Source organism: Sinocyclocheilus anshuiensis, unplaced genomic scaffold (genome assembly GCF_001515605.1).
Source record: "Sinocyclocheilus anshuiensis isolate Anshui unplaced genomic scaffold, SAMN03320099.WGS_v1.1 scaffold1004, whole genome shotgun sequence".
NCBI classification, from domain to species: domain Eukaryota; kingdom Metazoa; phylum Chordata; class Actinopteri; order Cypriniformes; family Cyprinidae; genus Sinocyclocheilus; species Sinocyclocheilus anshuiensis.
Window position 1 is genome coordinate 105765 of NW_015548235.1, and position 15210 is coordinate 120974.

General features: G+C 34.9%; 2 protein-coding genes across 2 annotated transcripts in view; one reads left to right on the plus strand and one right to left on the minus strand.

Annotated features, from left to right (window-relative positions):
- Positions 1 to 3622, minus strand: part of LOC107654664 (chorion-specific transcription factor GCMb-like) — an 11941-nt gene extending 8319 nt beyond the window's left edge. The window contains exons 1-4 of the mRNA XM_016441845.1: positions 3527 to 3622; positions 3043 to 3295; positions 2197 to 2309; positions 1615 to 1740 (exon numbers count right to left, since the gene is read on the minus strand). Of these exons, the coding sequence (XP_016297331.1) occupies positions 1615 to 1740; positions 2197 to 2309; positions 3043 to 3295; positions 3527 to 3622 (588 nt within the window). The remainder of the gene's footprint in view (positions 1 to 1614; positions 1741 to 2196; positions 2310 to 3042; positions 3296 to 3526) is intronic.
- A 529-nt stretch (positions 3623 to 4151) lies between these two features.
- Positions 4152 to 15210, plus strand: part of sycp2l (synaptonemal complex protein 2-like) — a 23412-nt gene continuing 12353 nt past the window's right edge. Inside the window, exons 1-13 of the mRNA XM_016441846.1 lie at positions 4152 to 4188; positions 4399 to 4433; positions 4526 to 4668; positions 4770 to 4822; positions 4920 to 4965; positions 6560 to 6652; positions 6756 to 6816; positions 7009 to 7172; positions 7276 to 7315; positions 7414 to 7456; positions 7586 to 7619; positions 7692 to 7738; positions 7820 to 7877. Coding sequence (XP_016297332.1) covers positions 4534 to 4668; positions 4770 to 4822; positions 4920 to 4965; positions 6560 to 6652; positions 6756 to 6816; positions 7009 to 7172; positions 7276 to 7315; positions 7414 to 7456; positions 7586 to 7619; positions 7692 to 7738; positions 7820 to 7877 — 774 coding nt within the window. The 5' untranslated portion in view covers positions 4152 to 4188; positions 4399 to 4433; positions 4526 to 4533. The remainder of the gene's footprint in view (positions 4189 to 4398; positions 4434 to 4525; positions 4669 to 4769; positions 4823 to 4919; positions 4966 to 6559; positions 6653 to 6755; positions 6817 to 7008; positions 7173 to 7275; positions 7316 to 7413; positions 7457 to 7585; positions 7620 to 7691; positions 7739 to 7819; positions 7878 to 15210) is intronic.

Sequence of the window (15210 nt, forward strand, 5' to 3'; positions counted from 1 at the left end):
TTTGATAATGTAAATGTTCTTTGCTCTCTTTCTGTACAATGAAAGAGTTATGATTAGTAGCCTAACTTGCAATGCTTTTATTTACATTAACTTTCCATGTTAAATTCACATTAAATATAAACTCAGTCGTATTAAAAATATGTTATGGCATGACACCCATATCTGTTAATTAAGTAAACAGACAGGTCTTTATGCATAGTTAATGGGTTACATTATTAGGATACTTTGACCATCATAGATCAACATAATCTATAAAGGTGAGAATCAAGATATTTCATGATATAGTTAATGCGTTTGAGAATGTTTCGAATAAACAGGAAAAACGAAATGCCTCCTCAAAAATAATGAGTGCATGACGCCCCTGACAACAACCTTGAAATAAGAGCGCAAGGTTTATCTGTTAATCAGATGCCTGAAAGTAGAGTTCGTTGCTATAGCAAACAGATATGCGCGTTTTCTTTCAGAATCATCATTCGCGATGGAGAGGAAAAGTTAAATAGCCTACTATAGCATTTTATTTTATGAAAATGAGATAAAGAAGTTTTCGCACTGAAAGAGAAGTGATCTCGCGCTCAAAGAACTTAAGACGTGCCAGGAAATTGCCATGGACAAAGGTATCTATCGCTGCAGCTAAGCTGAATAAAAAGCCGAATGAACTGGTGAAACGATAAGACAATAAACACAATAAATAAATAAAATTTATGAATGGTGCAGTGCTAATTGACATATTTATTACAGTACAGAAACTATAAAGTATATTTTATAACTAATTCTGTGCAGAAAATTGAAACATTTGTTTGTTATATAAAACAATCATAAAATTGCCATTAGGAAAAAATATATAGATTACAAATGTTTGATTATTGTCCAGCAGTGTATTTGATTTCTTATAGCAAATTCAAAGTAAGAGATAATTCCTTGTAAAAAAAATAAATAAATAATATATACATACATTCATAAAATAATTTTATTGGACATTTCTGTCACTTCTGAAATGATGGCTACACCCCTGGTGTGAAAAAAATGTTAGCCTATACATAATACTTTTAAAGCTCTTTTTTTTAAATCTTGGCTTACATACATTTCTACATATGTCATGTCATGCATGCCATAGCATCATTAAACTAGCATCTAACAATGGACAAAAGTTTGTTTTTTTTTTGTTTTTTTTCTCTAACCTATGGTTCTCTAACCATAAAGGCTGCTGTGTAATTTGCCCCCTGACTAAGCATTTAAAGAATTTAGGGGAAGCATTTAAATAATCCTGTGAATGTACTTAAAGAACGCAGAATCGAATCGTTGATCGAATCGAATTGAATCGTTCTGAATTTGCAAAAATCATTCTTGAATCCAATCGAAAACCTATGAATAGTGAATCGAATCGATTCGCTGTCTACCCAAAGATTCACAGCCCTAGTTATAATGCCTTAAGAATACCCTTCTAATGCATAATAAAACAAAGGTTACATATAGAAGTTGTGTGTCTCAAAAATGTTTTCTAAATGCTACATAATAATACTGTGTTGCTCTCTAAGTATATATATTTAACCTACACCTGGATTTTTGTGTATTTGGGATTCACTTTAAGTATCACAGTTTTTATGTGTGTGTTACCTCTGGCTCCACCAGTCTTCTTTTCTGTGAAAAGTGAGGTGAAGACATCCTTCTCTTCACTGCATTCCTTCTTGCCTCTGTTTCAGACTTACTCTCTGGTCTGGGGTGGTCATGTACTCCTTTAGCCTTAAAACAGAGCAAATTGGGAATAGGGGAAATATCACGTTTATATTCATAACTATTTAAATATTTAACTACATAATTATACAAGTTCTGTTGTACAGTGACATCAATCTGTGCAATTAAAGCTGATGGTTTTCTAAAATATTTAATACTTGGTAAACTGTAAAAGGAATTGTTTACCTATGTCTACCTGATGTTTATTTCTACCTGCTCTGATTCTTCAAAAATTTACTTGGTGTAGTCTAAGTATTCAAGTTTATTCAGTAATATTAAATTATATTTTTGACTTTAGGCTCCAGCCCCCCATGTCCCTGTAAAGGATAAAGTGGTGTGGAAAGTGGATGGATGAATGGATTTTTGACTTTTGAATAAGTTAAAAGTAGATGCCATTCTTTGGTTATTTGACAAAACATTTCTACAATGCCATTTGCAAATCAAACAATTATCAGTTAAACTCACCTGGAAAAAAATTGCCTTCCCATCTACTCTCCAAAAATTGGTTACTGGATAGCCACTGTGACCTCGGCATGGAATCAGTTCGAGAGCTGAGTTACAGTTTGGACAAAGCTTTTCTGCAAAGGTACGAATAAAGTTTTATTCAAACTATTTAGTATGAATAAATTGTTTTTAATGAGCATTTTACAAATATGCCAACATTATGCGTATTTTATACATATACATTATACGTAATTAGATTTTTTAATGAAATTCTCATGTTTCAAGTCATTGCAAAAAAAGAGGTTAAGTGTTTTGACTGAGCCAAACAGTCAAGGTCATGAGTGAGAGGGTCTAAACTGACAGAAAATAGTCTGCCAGGGTCTGTCAGTCTATTGAACATTCTCACTGCAGAATCTAAGGTCGATTAACAGGAGTCACTGAGAAGACTACAATTTAGAAATAATTGTTCCCAAAAGAGTTCACAGCCTAATGCCACAAAAGTATATGTTTAAGTGCCAATGGGACAGTAGATATTTAGAAAACGTCTATCTACTGGTTCTTTGAAGAAAACAATTGGGTCGTTCTAGATATCGGATGACACCTAAAACGGACACGTTCTGATCTGAAAAATCTATAAAAATCCTGAACTCCAAGTATCCAACGCGAAAACGATATACAGGAAATAAAATTATTCTTGATAAGAATGCGATTCCTTGCTATTCATATATTTCAGACGTGTTTCAAACTACGCGCTACAACCAGCCTGTAGTGTAAAATATGTTTGTTCTTTCTTATCAGATTCGTTTCTAACACGACTAACTCGTTTGGTAGATGCTGGTTGTTTGGAGAAAAAGTTCCTCAACATACTTTGCTGTTTCTGTCGTGCTTTGTCACAGATGGCCGGTCTCAGCTGAAGTTTGGACCCGTCTGGGAGAGAGCAGTTTCGTGAGCACACCACCACACCAAGACATGACTTCTTCAGGATCTGACAGTTATGATTGTTAGTGTTCCTCATGGCCCATCCGCTCAGGTGTCTTTGTGCGTTCTTGTCTTCACTGCTGTAAATATAACGTACATATCCATCTGTCCACTCCTGGAACGCATCATACTGCTTCATGTCCTGGAAAAATAACAATTCAGATGTTTATTTTGCGAGATGACATCTAATATCATTCAAAAATTTGGACCGATATACAAAAAACTATAAAAATGCTTTTTATGAAGCCTATAGGCTACTTTACTGTGTGCAAATTAAACACTGAAACAAGAATGAAAAGTAGGCTATTCTAAAACGAATGGAAATATTCTGTTCCGTTTTGCCTACAAATGCATAAAAATAATAAATCTTTACCTGTGGTAGCTTGGGGTCGTTTATATCCCAAGTCAGCTTCATGCCGAATGAACAAACGCAATCTGAGCAGTCAAACTGATCTGAGGTTTTGGACATGATGTGAGTCAACTCTGGATCATGGCAACCATACGAATTAAAAATCAGTTTGAAGACAAAATTCTCCTCGGAGTCTAGATCAGTTTACAAAATAGATCATACATCTCTAAGTCAGGTCCTTTAGATCTTTACTTCCAGAAAGCTCTTTATTTTCTTTTGTAAAATCCACGTTTGTGTGAGTCCGTCCAGGTGCGCTTCACACAGGTAATAGTCTCAGGTAAACGCTGCTGTGTCTATGTAACGAAGGAGGCTGGGCTCACACACACACACACACACACACACACACACACTACTTCAAACACGGCGTTCTTTCACTTTAAATTATGCTTGCGTTTCACCTCCACTAACGGCGAGTCCTTTCGCAAAAAAAACAACGAAAGCTCGATATTTGACTACAGGGTGGAAATGGCACAGTTTGTGTTAAATTAATTTTCCTTACACATTCCAGATTTTATCTTTGCGTTTACAGTTTTAAGGGGAAAATGACAGCCTCTTTTACAAATGAACCGCAGTCCCAAAGATATAAGGAAGAAACTCTGCCAGTCAGATGACCACGTCGGGCTCTTGTAAGCTAGCATACAGCATACATTAATTGCCATTATAGAGTACGGTGGTTACACACGCATTTACACTTCAAATGAGCGACGCTCGCAACCAATTGCAAGCAAGGCTGCGCTCTAGTGGACAACAGATTTCTCTACAACACAAACAGACCGAGTTTCTAATCGGAAAAGGTCGAATTTCGTTGCAAACACTTGAGTTGTCATTTCTTACAGGGAGGACTTGGCAAAAGCGTTGACAGACATTGGTGGTAAGCCATCAATTTTTGTAAAAAATAATTTAGTGTTTTTCCTCTTTGATACAGTGTTCATATTGTAGGCTAATATATTATGCTGTCACCAGATTATGAAATGCAGGTGGCCATCTCTGAAGCACTCTGCAGGATGACGCCAAGGAAACTAAGAGAAGACTTTGCTGGCAAATGGTTCCGTTTCAGGAGCTTTGCTTCAGCTTTTACTTCAATTCGTGACAAAGATTTTGAAACTGTATGTTCAGGCATTTATTTTTCACTGCTCGAAGCACTAGAATGTTTTGGTTTTAAACTGTATATTGCAAGTATTGGAGCTTTTTTTTTTTTTTTTGGAAGGACTGTAGGACATTTCTGAATGAACTCAATAGTTATTTTGGCAACTCAAGAAGGTATATTTGAGTTTATTTATTATAATGCAGGCTTTATGCAGTCATCATTGTCTGTAAAGTTTTGACATGCTTGCATGATCTTATCCCTCTGTCCTAGAGTCTTCTCATTCCCTTGTATTCAGGCATTTCTTGATTCAGCTGAGGTGAGCATGAAACCTTTCTCTACAAGATTTTTTTTTTTCTTCCTTTTCTAATAAGCAGTGCTTTAAGTGGGCCGGTAGGCTACTCTAAAGCATCAGTGTCTGGGTGATTAGAAATGACACTATGAAGCACACTACCCAGGAGGAGGTCATTTGAAACTGGTAAACTTTTTGGAAAGTTCAAGGATCCAGTAAGGGAGTGCATTAGTAATAAGTTCAAAACAGCACTAATGCAGAGAAAACACGGACGATTTCCTCAGAAATGGCGGAGAGAATGGTGACTCTCATCCAGATGGCAGTAAATTATTATTTTCAGTGTATTTGGCTTAAAAGCACGAGTGTTTTATAATGAATGCCGGCACTACTTCAAACACGGCGTTCTTTCACTTTAAATTATGCTTGCGTTTCACCTCCACTAACGGCGAGTCCTTTCGCAAAAAAAACAACGAAAGCTCGATATTTGACTACAGGGTGGAAATGGCACAGTTTGTGTTAAATTAATTTTCCTTACACATTCCAGATTTTATCTTTGCGTTTACAGTTTTAAGGGGAAAATGACAGCCTCTTTTACAAATGAACCCGACGGTGTGGTATTTCACGAGTAGTCAGCGAAATTTACGCGAGCGACTTTCACTGGGACTGAGACGAGGCTGATGGTCACAGAACAGGACTGGTCCAGTTGGTGAGGTAATGTGATCTACTGCAGGTCATTAGTTGTTGTGTGTAAACGAAAAGCCGCACTGCTGACACAACACGCACCGGTCGTTAACACAACAAACACAACGCAGCTCATAAAAACGCACCTTTTCTATGTATCTATTGGCGATCACTGATGTCACTGATTGAAAATTACAGATATAAGTGATTTTCAGGTGATGCATCCACCCTGGACACGAACTTTAAACGAATGGCGTTGCTTTTTCAGTTTGTAACATAAGGGTTCTAATAATAATAATAATTATTTTTATTATTATTATAAAATACTAAATTGCAAGACTCTTGTAATTAGGTAATCTATTATCTATCAACTGGAGTCACTCTTATAAGAACATCAATAAAATAACATCTTGAAAAGCACGCGAGTCTCCTCCTAAAATACATACCGAGTCTGACGTCTGAAAAATGACAGGCTATACAAGAATACAAGATACATAAAATGATACGCATACTGTAAGCTACATTAGTGTTTTTGTTTTTGTTGTTTTTATCTTTTGGGCTGCACGGTCCAAATACGAGTGTTTTATAATGAATGCCGGCTGAAGGTGTTTTAGATTATGTGCTGGTCAGTGGTTTAGTTATTCTGAATGGATCCGTATGGTATCATGTACAGTCAGGTTAAGGCAGCAGGTTTAGTGGTTTTTTGGCGTCTCCCTGTGGTCCTGTTTGGTATTGCAGCTTAACAGGTGCTTATTTATATTAAAAATGCTCTAAATAGTATTTTTTTTTTCTTTCGACATTATATAAATACATTTTTTGATATTGATGTATTTATTTTGGGGTGGGGGGAGGGACTACTTTTTTTCCACTTCAAGCACTGCTAATAAGTTACCTAGATTATACACTGCACACCAACCAGTGTTTGAATGATCCTTTTTAGTTGTTCAAGCCTGAAGATGAGTTTCTAAAGGAGTTTTGGGTGGATTTCAACATTGGAACATCAACCATTAGTTTCTTTGTAAATGATCCAAAGGTGTGTCCAAAATATGTTTTAGTGCACATATAAAGTTTATTTTATTTTTTTTTATTTTTTTTAAATCGGTAGTGTAACTAAACTGAGCTTATATTTGTGGTAGAACACACTGTGGGAGTTGATTCACCTGCCTAAAGATGTTGTCAGCGTGTATGATCTTCAAGGTGGGATTAATCGTAAAAGGCACTGACCACTAGCTTTTCTTCAGTTCATAATAAAATGTTTCTAACAAGGCTTTCCTTGTTAGTATTAAAACTAAACACAACCCTGAAGTAGACAATCTTTTTTGGAATTGCTTTTAAATCCCACAGATCATTAATGTTATTTCTTCAAATGTCTATTTCTTATTGCTTTAGAGTGTGATGATCAGAAGATATTGGAAGTTCACATGAGTACCCCACTCTCTCATGGAGAGATCACTGGCAAAATTGTCAAAATCATCTTTAGTGCAGAGCACAACATCCAAACAGCCCTGACAAGAGTGTTTCCAGATAAACCACGGTCTTCCTCGGTCTCAAAGGTGTTGGCATGTGCTGTTTTTAAAGAGTCATGGTCAAATATGTGTATATATACCTCACATACATACCAGTGGCTATAAAATACATGTCCTTTTTTATTACTAGGAAGCTCTGCAATTAGGGGATTCCTCTACCAAGATAGAAGGCATGCACCTTACCCGCTCTACAGATGTTTTGTTAAAGTTAATTGGCAGTACAGTACATTGTTCCAGATTTATCAGTGTGAAATGTCATCTTCTACAGGAACCCAGCATGAACAAACATCAGTGCCGCAGACATTTGCCAGGCATGTTTGCCTAACTCTGTAAAATTTCTGTAAATCTCAGTGTTTACATTGAGAGAGCAGAAGGCATCTTGATTTCTGCATTTGATTTGATAATTCTCTCATGGAATTATTATTTTTTTTTTCCCATAGTCCATCTGCTGCAGAAACCAAAGTCATCCATCGGGTAACTAGATAATCCAGATAGCAAATTAAAAAGGTTGTATGAGCACCCATTTTCCAGCCATTTCCCTTCCAGCATTCCCCTTTGAGTGGACCAAGCAGATATTCAAGATCAAAGTCAAAGTAAGACTATTTATTGCTGTACATGTACTCTCTGATGGAAAACACAGTGGTTTTATGATTTTCTTTCTTTGGTGAGTGAAGAGTCAAAGGAACCCCAGGCCAAGACATCTTTCAATTTAAGGATCATTCAGATTCTGAGGTATGCTTTTGTGTGTGCGTGTAAGAATGTACTTGGTTTTCCTAAATTATGGGAATCAAATGTCCCCACAAGGATAGTAATAACAGTCATTCTTGACCTTGTTGGGGACATTTGTTTTGGTCTTCATCAGAAAACAAGCTTATAAATAATTATAAGGAGGATCTGAAGGACCCACCCCTCGACCCCTGGAATACGATTTTAAACGCGGAAAGCAATCTAAACCGAACGCGGTTTCAACCGAGGGACTCCCCCTCGGGTCTGATTTGTCACTCCAGATTCAATTTGACCCCCCCCCAACCCCCCAAAACGTGTCCATTTTAACCGTTCGATGCGGACCATCACCGGTGTATTTAGAACAATCACTGCTAAATTCAACCACACTTTGTTTTAGGTTTCAGACGTTTAAATTAATTATAGCAAAAAAATGCATTTGTTAAATACACACTGATGTTTGTTAAATACACTGGTGTCTAAGGAAAGCGGCAATAATCCTTTCAATTAAAATCTGACAATGTTTTTCATTCATATTGGTACAGGTTGTGTAGTTAACTATAAAGTTCATGCTATTCTTCTTAGTTTAACGGTGACTGACTTTTACGTAATTCTGGAAAAATGTGTGAATTTACGTGATGGTAAACCAGGGTGTCAAACTCAATTCTTGGAGGGCCGCAGCCTAAAGAGTTTAGTTCCGACATGTGTATATAGTTTTCAAATAAGCCTGATGGATTTGATTAGCTGGATCAGGTGTGTTTAATTAGGGTTGAATCTAAACGCATACTGTAAGCTACATTAGTGTTTTTGTTTTTGTTGTTTTTATCTTTTGGGCTGCACGGTCCAAATGTAGGCTAACCGTGTTTTTTTTTTCTTCTTTTTTTTTAATCCATTGTTGTGGTTGTTCATTAAAATATATTAATAATGCAAGTATAAATGCATAAATGATTTTTAGTTGGAATATACATTTTGTAGACAATAAAGTTAAAATGTTACAAATTGTTCTAATTTTTTCATCAAAAAGAATGTGTTTTTCTTAAGACAATAATAATCATTAATTCATACATATGAAAGCAGTTTATGTTCAGTTGAAAATTGCCATAATATTAACGAGACATCACACTCATCACTCAAGTGCCAGTACCCTACGCTTTCCTGATTGTAATGTTTTTTTTTTGTTTTTTTTACATTTTATAAAACAATTGCAGCCTATCTTTTGTTCATTATTTTCTTTGTATTATTGCCTTGTTCCTTTGGATTTGCGTTACTATTTTGTCATTCTAGGGAGAACAGAGCAACAGTGCACTTACTGTATCACTTATCATTGCTGTTTCGTTCACTAAATTACTATTTTGTCCTCACTGGCAGAATATATATATATATATATACGCAAAGGAGCAGTACAGTTGACAAATGTAAAACTTCGTAGATGTAATTTGCGCGTGCGCACACAAATGCAGACAAAATATTATTTTAGGCTCACTTTAATTTTTTTTCACTTTACCACCATTAACTTCTGATGTCATGAAGGTGTCTGGAATTGTGGTGTGCAATGTTCCTGTATGTTTTTCAATAAACCCAACATAGAAAGTGTATATATCTACCTAAAATTTACCTTTATAGAATCGTCTGAAGCATTTCGGGAATAGACTGTAATTTGACAGCACATCATATTAGTTAATATGGATACCTTTATACCCCGGGGGAAAAAAAGACAGTTTGCAGTTAATTATTTTTGTAGCCACATGTAACCATGAAAGCAAACGTTGCATGCATGCAAGAATGAATGGATAAATCAATCAATACATACATACATACATTTATGTGTTTTATATGTATTTTTATATGTAGAGAAATAGTACATCAGTACTTATTTTTCTTTGTGCAATTTACATTTTAGTTAGGCTAATCAAAATGTGATCTTAATTTGATGTTCTGGTATTGTATCTCGATGCCAAGTGCGTTTTTATACATCTACAAGTCCATACATGGCGCAAATTACGGGAATGTCTTTTGGTGCAGGCTTGGATCATGAATATTATTAATTATGTTACCATACAGTTGGCCAATGATTTGCTGAGAAGTGGTGGTCAGCACACTTCACTGATCCTACTACGCTACGACTCGTGAATATAAACTCTAATCATACCACTGTATCTCTATAACCTGTTTCACAAAAGCGTAAGCCTTGTGTTGATCTTATCCATTCGAATCTTGCGAATTGTCTTACAGTTATACACTATTCCATATTCACTACCACTTCCATCCACTTCCATATTCACTAAATATGGAAGGCTTGACCCACGATTCTTTAAATTTATGAAAACGAAAGAATTTATAATGTGAATCCCTGGGATTCAACCTGATAGCCTTTTCAGTATATTAGCATGTAACACTAGAAGATAATTATTAAATTGTATATAAACAAATAAATGGTAATCTTGTAAGTGATACAAGTGGAGAAATGAGGTTGTGGAAAAGTTGTCTGTGAAGCACCCCTCGCGTCTGTGTCAAAAGTAGCCTTAATTCGAAGTTCAATCTTATACTCGATACTCTTATACTCGAAGTTGCAATAAATAAATGAAATAATTAATTAATTAAAAAAACGTATATGTGTAAATGTAGGCTACATGGGTTTCTGTATACAGGTTGGTACAAAATATTTAAATATCTAACGCTAAACACTTTGATAACAAATAAATTACAAGTTGGTATATTTAATATTTGCGTAAACTCTATGCAAAAACTAAGAGTTAACACTTTCTGAGTCTTGTTTTTACCCATCTTTTGCCCGAGACTACAATGTGACAAGAATGTCGACGGTAAACTCTTTTCAGTCCGCTGTATCATTTCCCCCCTTTGTACTTCGTTTTAACAATATTAAACAAAAGACAAAGTCATTTAATTTACGATATATCCCATGAATAATTCACTGGATTGAATTAAGAATCTCTCGTTTTTCTCTACAAATCCTCACGTCTCTTTCCAGGTTTGTTTTCACTTTAAAACGTAATTGTCTCCTCTTTTCACTTCTAATCCCTATTAGCAGTGTTTACAGAATGTTTCCATGTCAGGTAAATACAGTATTTGTTATCTGTCAAAATGACGGAAATCACTTTTATCTATTATCCCTCAATGCTCAATTAACATTTTTGGGCAACGTATACATAATACAGACATAAACTAGCCTACATTACAGTGATATTTAACACGTCTGTAATTACTGTGGAAATAATCGAGCGTTTGGGGTTATTCGTGGTCTGTTTGTAGTAATTTGCTTTAACACTTTCAAATTTTCTTTTTATATTCGATGGTCGAAAGGTAAATGGAGTATACTAATTTCACCTCATTGTACCACGTTTTTGAAAATGCTTCATAGAGCAAACCTTTCCCTGATTGTAAAGTTTACCGGAAGTCACTTCCCTATTTCGCGCAAAGGGTCATGGGCGTTAAATAAAAAGCGTATATGTAGCCTAATTAAAAGCCATGTGTGTTTAATTAGACAGTCTGCAGTCTGAGGAGGAGATCGCCTGTCTGTGCATCATGAGTGTGAGTTCTTCTCTGGAGGTTTACTTTATCACTGTGGGTTTATATTAAACATATATAGGGTTGTACGGTCTACTTAATCACTTTGATTGATTGATTGTGTATTAGGCTTAGGGTACTTGCGGTAATTTTAAAGTTGAATCACAATGGACCCATACTGAGTTGTTTGTTGTTTTTAGTATTCCAGACATTCATCCAGTGCTTTTCTAATTATACAGTTTACAAGTAGACTTCATGATGCCTTTGTCCAAAATAACCTTGGCATGGTTATTATGATTCTTATCGAAGAAAAATCTTCCGTATCCTTGGCCGATCGACTGGACGAAGTTGTTATTAAGGCAGGTTATGATGCTTTTTCTGGATTTCCATGCAATATCAAAGGTTTATTGTTCCTTTTGTATGATTATGATGTATATAGTTTTCAAATAAGCCTGATGGATTTGATTAGCTGGATCAGGTGTGTTTAATTAGGGTTGAATCTAAACTCTGCAGGGCTCTGGCCCGCATCTCTGACAATGCGAAAGCTCCAAATGGAGTTTCTTTTCACATCTTCTTGCACTTCAACGGACAAATACAAAAGTATATTAGACCCATGAATTGTGTTTAAAGTGTCCGTGACCAATCTAAAACATGCTGTTGGTATCCTTAATATTTATTTAATTTATTTAGTTAGTGAAGAATATGCTTTGTTGTTTTACATTTGATTATGCAATTTCTGTACTTGAACCAGTGGCAGCTCGTGGGTTTTAAAATGGAGGAGGCACACTAATTGTATTGGTCTGGGGATCCCTGCCTATTATTATTATGTGTATGAATCATTCGTAAAATGCATAGGCTTTTTTTTTGCCTTTAATGGATCTTGATTGCATGCTTGAGTGAGTATTCCAGGATTCTTAATAAGTACAATGTTACTTTACTAGTGAAAGAAAACGACACGCATACAGCAAGATAATATAATGTCACTTACCTGGCTTATATCACTTGAAGCAAACATCCATCCCTTCTTAAAAGTCTGTTAAAAGAGCCGACTGCTGTAACGTTAGCCTATATCCAGCTTAGGCGTGTTCTCCCTTTATTTTTAATTTGTGTGTGTATATATATATATATATATTTTATTTATATATATATATATGAATGACAGCTTGGTAAATCTGTTGGCATCAAATATTCAATATCGCTACTCATAAGTACTTGGTACATTATCAGCGCAGCGGGAGACGTTCAAACTAATATCACATAATTTACGTCTCTATAATGATTGGTTGATATACCAGAAGGGCGGCTAGCCTCCACTACGAGGTTTCTTTTCTCAACACTCCTCAGCACTGAAAGCGAACACTCGATGGTGATTTGGCAAAAAAAAATGTTTACCAACGGAGGCATGACAGTTCAGCTCTCCCCCGGCCTCCCCCCCTCCCCATCACCTAGCGGTTGTAATTACATCAGCAGATTCGGCACATTCGCGATAGAAAAGCGGCACTTTCCAACTTCAGTAACATGTTATGGTGTTACAGCTGTGAAATAAAAAAAACACATTCTGAGACGAACTGAAATGAATTGTGAACTTTATTAACATTTTAAATCGTCGTCCTCCCATTTTCACCTCAAACATTTGGGGAAGCTGTGCCTCCGCTGCCTCCCCCGACGATCCGCCACTGCTTAACTGACTTAAACACCTACATATCTAAAAAAAACCAAACCATGTTTCATTTGTATCTATTGCTTGTAATTTGTTCTTATTTACTACTGTTCGTTTTGATTAAGATTCCCCACTGCAAAAGTGGACATTTCTTACCCATATACAATTGTATTACTTTTCTTCAGGAGCTGCATAAAATCGAACATAAGAATGTTGCCTTAATATTACGGGCAATTGAACATCTCATTAGTAAAGATAAAGACAGCATCCAGAAACTTGTTCATCACGGCTTGGTTGTGAAGATAAGTATATTTGTCTAATTCTGATTAAAATAAACCTCTAAGTTACTGGTCAGTATTTTAATTTATAGTCTTCTCGCTTTTTAAATGTTGAATTGGTTTGAGATTTCGTCAGAGCATCTTAAAGGACAGCACAAACCACCTAGGTACGCCATTAATCCAACGGAGGCACGAGAGCTCAGCACTCACCCGGCCTCCCCCTCCCCTTCTCTATCATTTAGCGGTTGTAATTACATCAGCAGATTCGGCACATTCGCGATAGAAAAGCGGCACTTTCCAACTTCAGTAACATGTTATGGTGTTACAGCTGTGAAATAAAAAAAACACATTCTGAGACGAACTGAAATGAATTGTGAACTTTATTAACATTTTAAATCGTCGTCCTCCCATTTTCACCTCAAACATTTGGGGAAGCTGTGCCTCCGCTGCCTCCCCCGACGATCCGCCACTGCTTAACTGACTTAAACACCTACATATCTAAAAAAAACCAAACCATGTTTCATTTGTATCTATTGCTTGTAATTTGTTCTTATTTACTACTGTTCACTTGTCTTTAATAGTATTTTAACTTTGTTAGGCTAGTAGTTTTTGCTTTGGTATTGAAATTGGAATTGTAAAATTGAACTGGTGTTTTGGTGTCATAAGCATATTTATTAGAATACAAGGGTATAACATGAGTCAAAACTTTGTATTTTTTTATGTATTTTTATTTTTATTTATTTTTTTATTTATTATTATTTTTTATCCCAGTGAAATATGTATATAGTCAACTGAAACTAAAATTAAAACAAACAAAAAAATGTAAGTTACATTACTTGAAATAAAATATTTCCATGTTACTTGAAATAATATAAATGTTAACGAATAAATAATTTCAATTTCTATTTCTTATTCAATTTCTTAAGCATCAAAAGAAAAAAAAAAAACATGATCTGGAAGAACGGTGCCCAAATTTCTGTCTTGCATACCCTGTCTTGTCTGGAATGTTAATGCTTTATTAAACATTTATTTGTTAATTCGGTAGTGTTAATTTCAAAATCCCAATTTTTATATTGTGCCAAAGCAGGTGTGTAGCAGCTCATAATGTAATAACTGAACATTATGCAATAAGTATTACATTATTATTGTAATTGTTCATAATGTAGTAATTTTCTCAAAACGTAATAAAATATTGAGCTCATAATGTAATAACAATTATTACATTATGGGAAATTTATTACAATATAAACACCAACAATATTGTCATGTTGTCACAATTGTAATAGGCTTTTTAAACATAAACATTGGTTTAAACTACCTATGAAATGCACCAGATTTAAATATTCATGCATTTATTATTATTATTATTATTATTATTATCATCATCATGGTACAGTACTTATTTACTTATGTACACTTATATATACATAAGACAAAGACACTTAAGATTTAGTTAAAAGTGTGTATATATATATTATATCCTTTTAGAATTTGTTTGTTGGTGTGTATACACACAAATTAATTCTAAAAGGAAATATATATTACTTTTTAGAATGAATTTGTACATGAATGAATGAATGAATGAATGAATGAATGAATGAATGAATGAATGAATGAATGAATGAATGAATGAATGAATGAATGAATGAATGAATGAATGAATGAATGAATGAATGAATGAATGAATGAATGAATGAATGAATGAATGAATGAATGAATGAATGAATGAATGAATGAATGAATGAATGAATGAATGAATGAATGAATGAATGAATGAATGAATGAATGAATGAATGAATGAAGTAAAGCAAATATGTTCACGTCTGAGATTCATTTTAGCATTTATAGAATAACTAAACTATAGCTGAACTTTAGTGAG